This window comes from Solanum dulcamara, chromosome 8 (assembly GCF_947179165.1).
Source record: "Solanum dulcamara chromosome 8, daSolDulc1.2, whole genome shotgun sequence".
Classification (NCBI taxonomy): Eukaryota; Viridiplantae; Streptophyta; class Magnoliopsida; order Solanales; family Solanaceae; genus Solanum; species Solanum dulcamara.
Window position 1 is genome coordinate 12,020,642 of NC_077244.1, and position 10,536 is coordinate 12,031,177.

Sequence of the window (10,536 nt, forward strand, 5' to 3'; positions counted from 1 at the left end):
AATAAATTACAATATTGCCGCAAAAAATTGATTTTAAATTTTATCTTACTTTTTCTCTTTTTTCATTCACACTTTTTTTTTATTTCTCATATTTTTACACTAAAGAATAAAAATAATAAAAAAATAAGAATAAGAAACTCAAGTAATAGTAGTCAAATAATAAGAAAAGTCATGTGTGAGAAGGATCATATATACTCTTACATACAAAATTTTTAAAATTAAAAATCAAACAAATAAATTTAAAACTAATTTTTTCATTTATGTTAGATGAAAATATGTGAGCCAATTTTATAATAATAGCACTATATATGAGCCTCTTTTATAATAAGAGATATATTAACTCTAAATGATAAAATCAGGAATATAGCAAGACCGTTTTCTCTTAATTTAAAAGTACTCAAGTTTGATTCTTTCATAAATATATATTGGCATAATTTAGTCGCACATAAATTCGACTCCAGTTAAACATGTTGAATATGGACTTAGCTTTCCTTTATCGTTTTATAAGATATATTTTTTGTCCCAATTTATGTGTTTTGAAATTTAAATTTTTAAATTTTAATTGTGAATTCCGATATAGGAGCTTGAAGAATTTTTAAAAATAAATTTACATATTTAAAAGTAACATAACACAAAATACTAATAATTTAAAATATATATATAAAGAAAAAAAACTTAATTTAGTCTTAATATTTCAATTGTGGTACCTAATTAATTGGTTGTATAGAGGAAGTAATATATTTTGGCAAGTAAATGCTGCTGGCTATAAATACCGACTCGTCTCATTGCAACTTCACATAACCAAACTCATCTTTATTTATTTGTTTGAAAAAGTGAGAGATCGAAAGTTATATCTAATAGTTTTTCACTATTTCCTCTAAGAACGTAATCATCATGTTCCTGGAAAAAATTGTGGATATAATCTCTGGGAAAAATGACGATGGAAAAAAGCTGAAAGGAACTATTGTGTTGATGAAGAAGAATGTATTGGACTTTAATGATGTCAATGCCTCTCTTCTTGATGGAGTTCTTGAGTTCCTTGGCAAAAGGGTCTCTTTGCAGTTGGTTAGCGCTGTTCATGCTGATCCTGGTAATTACTTCTTTAGCTCCTTCCTATGGGGAATTAAACTGTCCTTGTTTTAAAATATATAGAATCACATATAGGTACATGAATATTAATTCCTAAAATGTTGAAAGTGAAGACCAAATAGAATTATTATTATATTACAAAAGAATGACATTAGCTTATATATACTCAATCAATAATTCTCACTTTTCTTCTTTGGACGAATTTTATATCTTTAGGAATTTTTTTATATAAATTAAATAAAAAAATATTATAATTTTAAAGAAGAGGATGAAAATTGATAGTCCAAGGATCGAATAGACATTTAAAAAATTAGTTAAAGAAAAAGGGGAGAGAATAATTATTTCTCAAAATTAAGAAGAGATTTTGATTTTTAAAATAAATGCTTTAAGGTATGGAGAGTGTTTGTCTTGAATTGAGTGGGCTTTTTATTTATATAAAATAAAATTAAATAATTTGCTTTTATATTATTGACTAACCTTAATATAAATATCTAAAAGTTGGTTGTACGGTCGGTTTGTTTAGAACTATATACAAATACTTTTAATATTCAAAGTATTGTAATTCAATATTTGTCAATTTGATCCATTTGGCAGCAAATAGTTTACAAGGGAAACGTAGCAATCCAGCTTACTTGGAGAAATGGCTTACTACACGAACACCATTAGTAGCAGGAGAATCAGCCTTTAACGTCACATTTGATTGGGACGAGGATATCGGAGTTCCAGGGGCATTTATTATCAATAATTTGCACTTCAATGAGTTTTTCCTTAAGTCACTCACCCTTGAAGACATTCCAAATCACGGCAAGGTTCATTTTGTCTGCAATTCTTGGGTTTATCCTGCTAAAAGATACAAATCAGAACGCATTTTCTTTGCTAATCAGGTACCCGGCCTCTGTTACAAGCATATAATTAATTTTTTTAAAAAAAAAAATTGTTTAGAAAGAATATGTAATTTAATTAATGGTGTTAATCCAGGCTTATCTTCCCAGTGAAACACCAGAACCATTGCGGATATACAGAGAAAAAGAATTAGTGACCTTAAGAGGAGATGGAAATGGAAAGCTTGAGGAATGGGATAGAGTTTATGACTACGCTTTGTACAATGACTTGGGTGATCCAGAAAAAGGCAAACAGTATGCCAGGAATATCCTGGGAGGATCTGCTGAGTACCCATACCCCCGGAGAGGAAGAACAGGCAGAAAGCCAACTAAAGCAGGTTATGAATTTGTAAAAGTGTTTCTCTTCCTACAATGCAACTTTATATCCTACATTTATTATTGTAACAACAATTTAGCATGTTGATTTTGAAGAATGTGACATCATTTTTTATTTTGAACGTACAGATCCTAAAAGTGAAAGTAGGATTCCACTACTTATGAGTTTAGACATCTATGTACCAAGAGATGAGCGTTTTGGACACATTAAATTGTCGGACTTCCTGACATATGCTTTGAAATCCATTGTTCAGTTCCTTATCCCCGAGTTTCAAGCTCTCTTTGATAGCACTCCTGATGAGTTTGACAGCTTTGAGGATGTACTGAGACTTTATGAAGGAGGAATCAAATTGCCACAAGGCCCTTTTCTTAAAGCCCTCACAGATAGCATTCCTCTAGAGATTCTAAAAGAAATTATCCGAACTGATGGTGAAGGAAAATTCAAATTCCCAACCCCTCAAGTTATTCAAGGTATTGATTTTACTTCCTGAGACGTACCTATTACCATTGTTGTATTATCCTAGATGTTTGTTGTTACGTGTGATTTATGGATTGTTTTTTCAGAGGATAAAAGTTCATGGAGGACTGATGAAGAGTTTGCAAGGGAAATGCTTGCTGGAGTAAATCCTGTCATAATCAGCAGACTCCAAGTAAGTTGGCTTTATTGCTCACATATATATACATATATGATTTGGAAAGAGGAGTTAGTAACTTTGTTTCTACTTCATCTTTTCTTTCCGTGCTTATACAATAGTCTTATGTTTTTTTTATCTATAGGAATTTCCTCCAAAAAGCCAGTTAGATCCTGAAGTATATGGCAATCAAAACAGTACAATAACCAATGAGCATATAGAGAATACACTGGATGGGCTAACTATCGATGATGTAATTCATTCATCTCTATTTTTTAGATTAGTTTGTTTAAATACTTGGAGTAAGAGTATATTTCATTCATTAGCCCCGAGTAATAAAGAGATTGCAATGTTATTTACAGGCAATGAAGACTAACAGGCTGTACATACTAAACCACCATGACATCCTTATGCCATATGTGAGGAGAATAAACACAACAAACACAAAAATCTACGCCTCAAGAACTTTGCTATTCTTGCAAGATAATGGAACGATGAAGCCAGTAGCAATTGAACTAAGTTTGCCACATCCAGATGGCGATGAACTTGGTGCTGTTAGCAAAGTTTATACCCCAGCTGACCAAGATGTTGAAGGTTTGATCTGGCAATTGGCTAAAGCTTATGTTGCAGTGAATGACTCGGGTGTTCATCAACTAATTAGTCACTGGTAAAATTCTATAGGAAGACTTCTCTAAGGAATTATGAGTCACAATAACAACTTCAGTACTTTGTCAATCATGTTAAAATAATGTGTATGTTCGATCTTTTTCAGGTTGAATACACATGCAACAATTGAGCCTTTTGTGATTGCAACTAACAGGCAACTAAGTGTGCTTCACCCGATTCATAAGCTTTTACATCCTCATTTTCGTGACACGATGAACATAAATGCTTTGGCAAGACAGATCTTAATTAATGCTGGTGGAGTTCTTGAGATGACAGTTTTTCCTGCCAAATATGCCATGGAAATGTCAGCTGTAGTTTACAAAAATTGGGTTTTCCCTGAACAAGCACTTCCGGTTGATCTTGTTAAGAGGTATAAATTACAATTTAGAACTAACTTTACAAGAAAAATATGGTTGTTGATGAAGTTTTATGGTATTCTGATTTTGCTAATATGACTATAATATCACTTGATCTTAGAGGAGTGGCGGTAGAGGACTCAAGTTCCCCACATGGTGTGCGCTTACTAATTCAAGACTACCCATATGCTGTTGATGGCTTAGAAATATGGTCAGCAATCAAAAGTTGGGTAACAGAATATTGCAACTTCTATTATAAATCAGATGAATCAATTTTGAAAGATAATGAACTCCAAGCCTGGTGGAAGGAACTTCGAGAAGAAGGACATGGTGACAAGAAAGATGAACCTTGGTGGCCTAAAATGCAAATACGCCAAGAGCTAATAGATTCTTGCACCATTATTATTTGGATAGCATCAGCACTTCATGCAGCAGTCAATTTTGGGCAATACCCTTATGCAGGTTACCTCCCAAATCGCCCAACATTAAGTCGAAGATTCATGCCTGAGCCGGGAACTCCCGAGTATGAAGAACTCAAGACAAATCCTGACAAGGCATACTTGAAAACAATCACTCCTCAACTGCAGACATTACTAGGAATTTCTCTCATAGAGATATTATCAAGGCATGCATCAGATGAGATTTACCTTGGACAAAGGGACTCATCTGAATGGACAAAGGACCAAGAACCCATTGCTGCTTTTGAGAGGTTTGGGAAGAAGTTGAGTGAGATCGAGGATCAAATTATACGGATGAATGGTGATGAGAAATGGAAAAATAGGTCAGGGCCTGTCAAAGTTCCATATACATTACTCTTCCCAACAAGTGAAGAAGGACTCACAGGAAAAGGAATACCCAATAGTGTGTCAATATAGTACTTGCATTTCAATCTACATTATATTGTCAAGTTTCACTTTTTTTTCTTTTGTTCAATTACAACGTCAAGTTAGTGTGATGTAATTTTTTCTTGATATATTTTCAAATACAGTAATAAAGTAATATTTCTCCTGCTAGCAAGATAAAAGGTGAACGGGCATGGCCTATCCGTAAAGTGATGCTTGAATATTCTACATGTTAGAAGTTTAATAGAGATCGAACCAACAAGTCCATTATTTATTATTTTAGAGAAGATTTTGCACTTATTCCCTCTGTGATGAAAAATTTAACATTCATGTGAATGATAAATTCAAAAAAAGTTATTTATTCATTTTTCATTATTATCAAAACTTCACACGATATATAGGATATACCCTTTGGTTTTCTCAATATGTGTTTTCTATATATAGACGGATTATATGTAATGGTAGAAAATTGACTAATACAATAATCCTATTCTTCCCTCTATATCTCCTATCTCCATTTTTGTTATTCAGTATTGCTCACATTTCATAATACAGTATCAACACGAACACGACATAAATTTTAAAAGTTGAGAATTGAGGTATTTTAGAACTCAACTTCACCTTATAGTATAATCCTACCACCTTAAGATAACTATTAAGGCCATCTTTCTGCTAATCATCCTCATACAATATTTTCTTGCCTTAATATGTTGAATTGATCTTGGATGGGAAAATATAAACTAAAACTATCGACACATACAACGTCTCTTTTCAGACCTACCCTTTATATATGGTATATATCTCAAAATCGTAAACTAGTGTCACGTTTCAAATCAGGATCTAGAGGTTGCAATAGAGCGTCGAACAAAACACTAGCCAATTATGTGAACCCTTTAAAATAAAACTTTCTCAAAATATGAAATAAGAGAAGAGATGATACTACTTATGTTGTCACATATTTGATCAACAGTTGGATTCCTGCCTAGTGATGAGTTATTGCACAGGCAATGACTATGAGTCTATAAGATCCATCAAGATAATCGACTCACTCTCCTAGAATACCCCAGGTATTTAGAAATTGCTCGTAGTGCATACAAACACCTCATCAATAAAATACAATAAAAGAGTAATAATTCCAAGAATCTAATTGCTCTGTTTTCTTATTACTTCACTTTAATTATGTTTACAAGAAATAAATATTTTTATATAAATAGGTTGTTATTTTAAAATATAATTAATTATTTTCACCTTTCTTTTGGCTCTACTATATATGGAAAGAAATTAGTGCCATAAAATTATTAATATATTAAACTAAAATTAAAGAGTAATTTAATTAATATTTAAAAAATATATTTTAAAATATTGTAAAAGTAACCTTACAAATAAAATGAATAGAATGGAATACTTGAAGTTGAAGTAAATTAGAAACATTCACTATATTATAAGAAAGTAGTTCTTCATTTAAATAGAGAACCAAGTTTGTACTTTATTTGATTTCAAACATATTAATTTAAATATTTGAACTAATGTAAGTTTGATTTGATTTTGAAGTTGCCGATTATTTTTTTTTGTAAAAAAAATGAGTATTTTTCCAATCTACGTATATTTACAATATAATATGTTTTACTTTAAAATTAATTAAATCAAAATTTAATTAACTATCATAAATTACTTATTTTATTTTTCAAGTTATCATTGATACTTAATATTATTGTTTTCTCTAAATAAGAAGTGGAAAATAATTTCTTTTTAAGCAAGTTTTATCTCCTTTATCATATTAATAAATCTCATGAAAATATTATATTTGGAGAATTTGAGTTTTGTCAAACGTTTTTTGTTTGTAGAAAAAGTTTATAAAATAACCTTTTAAACACAAGAAAGGAGCTATCACACCGAACATGTTTTGAACATATCACTTATTAGCAATTAGATAAGTAAATAAATTTAAACGGATACTAATAAAAAAAGGAAAAAAACACAAATGTGTAGTTATAATTGAAAATTTACATAACCAACCAACAATAAAAAGAAAAAGAAATTGAAAAAAAAGAAGTAAAAATATCTACGCCAAAAAATGAATTTGACATAGGAAAAAAGCTCAAATATGTCATCAAACTTTGAGAAAAGACTCATTTATGTCATCCGTTAAAAGTTTGGCTCATCTATGTCATTGCCGTTTGAGAAAGGGCTCATTTATGCCATTATTTTTTAATTCCAATTTTGCAAAACCACCCAAACAACTTTTAACACTTTTCAATGGGAGTTTTGAATCAAATATTCTCTTTTTGCTCCTTCTTTTCAAGAATACCAAGAACGCATAAAGAACAACAAGAACTTCAAATTTCCAACTTCTTCAATTTGTCACGAAATCACTTTAAATTTCAATAGTAGCATCCCTCCGAGCTAGATATCAAAATTCAATATCTTTTGAGGTCGAATTCAACATATCCCAATAAGACAAACTTAAAATTTATTCAAAGTTTCAAAATTTTAACCTCCTTTAATGATAGAATTTTCTCCACAACACAACTCCAAATTACTTGAAATTTTGAACATAGACTCAAAAAATAATATGTTAAAGTTCACTATGTCTATGTTCAAAATTTTAAGTTATTTGGAGTTGTGGAGAAAACTCTGTCATTAAAGGAGGTTAAAGTTTTAAAACTTTGAAGAAATTCTAAGTGTGTCTTGCTGGGTTAGATTGAATTTGAGCTCAAAAGATATTGAGTTTTGATATTTAGTTCAAAGGGATGCTACTATTGAAATTTAAGGTGATTTTGTGAAAAATTGAACAAGTTGAAAATTTGAAATTGTTGGTGTTCTTCATGTGTTTTTGGTGTTCTTGAAGAAGAAGGAGCAAAAAGAGTACATTTGATTCAAAACTCCAATTAAAAAATGTTAAAAGTTATTTGGGTAGTTTTGCAAAATCGAAGTTAAAAAATAATGACATAAATGAACATTTTCTCAAACGACAATGGCATAGATGAGTCAAACTTTTAACAGATGACATAAATGAATTATTTTTAAAAGTTCGATGATATATTTGAGTCTTTTCCCTTTGACATATAACAATATATATTGCAAAAGTAGAAAACAATCAGAATTTTTTTTATATTTGATATAAATGGTAGATTATAGGGAACTTACATAACTCCATTACTTTAGGAGATAACTACTTAGATACACTCTAGTTTGCAATATTACGCATCTTACCATATTTTTGTGCATCAAGATACATTCAGATACATCCTAGATATATTGTATTCAAGTGGATTCGGATATATCTGAAAAACATAAAGAATCTCGCTCGCCTCCCTTGCCTCTCTTCCATCTCACTTGCCACTCTCAAATATATATGGTATCTCAGATACATGCGAATCACGCCAAATGTATACAGACTCATATAGGTAGTGTGTATCTAGTGAGATTCACATGTATCTGGGATACATATGTGTCACGATCCAAACTAGGATCAAGTCATGACACGACGATCGGGATTACGATAGATCCCAACCAAAACATCTTAGCATACATTGCATTCATCAGGTAAAGAACATACAAAATAAGCGGAAGTAACAACTCAAGGGAATGGGTCTAAGGGATAGAGAACTCAATTGATGTCCAACCGGACTGCATCACATAGCATCTAAACATGCTTCTATTCTAGACTTTGGTTGGGGCTTATGACAAGCTCCTAGTTCACCCGAACTAAAGAGAAAAGTCAAGTAAACAACATGAAAGAAAAGTCATGTCCTCGATCATATGAGGACTCACCAACTTCTTGGAGAAACTAAACACTCTAGCCATGAAAAGGATGATCGACGTCCGCCCCTACATTATAAGACAATGTATGTGCTAGTACATATAAGGTACTAAGTATGTGAGGTATGGATGAACAAGTAAAGGAACGTGAACAATATGGTATAAGATGCATGGCCAACATAATGAACATGAACAACGCTTAAAAGCATTTGGAAACATATGATAACTTATGGTCAATGCATCATAGAACCTCATAGTAAATCTCATAGCTTAACATTCAACTTGTGTGCGATAAGACCATTAACCAACATCTTAAGACCATGCGATCTATAACATGGAATCTGATGATATCTACATCGAGAAGGGAGAGGCTACCTTGTAAGGGTATACTCCGTCGTGGTACTCAACTCAACTCAACTATGCTATATGTGGATCCACTAACTAGGCCATGAAGGAAATCCTACGTGGGCAACGTAGTTTGGGACTTTAGGTTGCTACTAGGATTCCCTTAGGTAACTAACTGCGTTACTAGAACGAACCCCACCTATAAGTCCTCTCAATGCTTAGTCAATATCCAAACAGAATTTATTAAAACATGATCATAAACATTATAGGGAAAGATAGTAACTATACATCAATCCATCTTTGTGAAAAATATTAGGAGTATCTCATTAACTTTAGTGATTCATAGGAATCCATATCTTCGATGAGAATTGCCCTTATCACCATCTTTAAACATGATTGTGTGAGAATTGTATTTATCAAACCATAATAACTATCTTTGATCATAATTAATCACCATCATAACTTCATCATTAAATCATAATCTCAACTTTATTCATGAAAACTTTCTTTAAACATCATGAAACTTATGGTCAATTCATGAAAACTTTCTTTAAACATCATTGAACTCATGATCAATTCATGAAAATCATCTTTAACTTCATAATCATGATTGAAATAGCTTTATGCATGGACATTCATAATTCAACTTAAAATCATGTAATTCATGTAGAAACATGCTTAGAATAATCATTGATAATAATTCAAAACGAAATTGAAACAGCCTAATGAAATTCATCAAAACTAGGGTTCATAAACAATTTGAAATTTGATGAACAACTTTGAGAAAACCTTGGGAATCCATGGGTGAAAGGGACCCATGGATCTATCCCTACATATCTTGATTGAATTCACTTAGAATTTGAGAAGAAACGTTGATGAAATCTACGACCTTAACTTGAAACCTAGAGAGAAACCTTGAGAGAATTTAGTTCTTGCCTTAAAAGAATTTAGATGAATGATTTAGAATGAGGGAAATTTCAAAGGATTGGATAGATATAGGCTTGGACTTAGCCATAATTGTGTCTAGGTTCATTGAACCAAACTTGACAAATGACATAACTACCCTTCATTAAATCCAAAATTTGACCCTACGAGTTGGTTCCTACGAATCGTAGGATAGATGACTAGTCGTGCAGATGACTCGTCATGCAGGTCCAAGAAAAGGTCCTGAATTCAAGTCACTGAAATGTTTATACAAGTCATTTCTATGACTCGTATTCATGATTACGAGTCATCATTTGGACTCGTCCTGCAGGTCTTGAAACCTACAAACTTTGAGTCTCTAAACTTTCACAAATGAGTCGTTCTTACGACTCATCAACAGGACGATGACTCATCCTATTAAGTTATAGAACCTCTCCTGAGGGTGGCACTGAACAATACTCAAGAGGTCACTCTAAAATTCACTCTTATGAGTCGTAGAAAGCTCCACAAGTCGTAGAGTGACTCGTAAATATGAAGTCAGTCCAAAATTTGAGAATTTCTCCTTGGGTTCAACTTTTCAACTTCCGGAGTCTTACAATACAATCTCGCTCGCCTCCCTCTCTAGTCTTGCTCGCCTCTCTCCCTATTTTAGTGTATATGGTATCAAAAATATATGTATCTAAGTATATCTTTCTTGATATAT

At 31.9% G+C, this 10,536-nt stretch overlaps 1 protein-coding gene across 1 annotated transcript; it reads left to right on the plus strand.

Annotated features, from left to right (window-relative positions):
• Nucleotides 1-815: 815 nt before the first annotated feature.
• LOC129900524 (probable linoleate 9S-lipoxygenase 5) lies at nt 816-4,984 on the plus strand. The gene is made up of 9 exons (XM_055975519.1): nt 816-1,090; nt 1,684-1,973; nt 2,068-2,308; nt 2,436-2,777; nt 2,871-2,956; nt 3,084-3,191; nt 3,301-3,605; nt 3,711-3,974; nt 4,082-4,984. Exons 1-9 carry the CDS (start codon nt 895-897, stop codon nt 4,833-4,835), a joined length of 2,586 nt encoding a protein of 861 aa, XP_055831494.1. The 5' UTR covers nt 816-894; the 3' UTR covers nt 4,836-4,984.
• Nucleotides 4,985-10,536: the final 5,552 nt, after the last annotated feature.

Coding starts and splice junctions, on each gene's coding strand:
- LOC129900524 (XM_055975519.1), top strand. CDS start 895: ATGTTCCTGGAAAAAATTGTGGATATAATCTCTGGGAAAAATGACGAT. Junction 1,091..1,683: donor CGCTGTTCATGCTGATCCTG/GTAATTACTTCT, acceptor TCCATTTGGCAG/CAAATAGTTTACAAGGGAAA. Junction 3,975..4,081: donor CCGGTTGATCTTGTTAAGAG/GTATAAATTACA, acceptor ACTTGATCTTAG/AGGAGTGGCGGTAGAGGACT.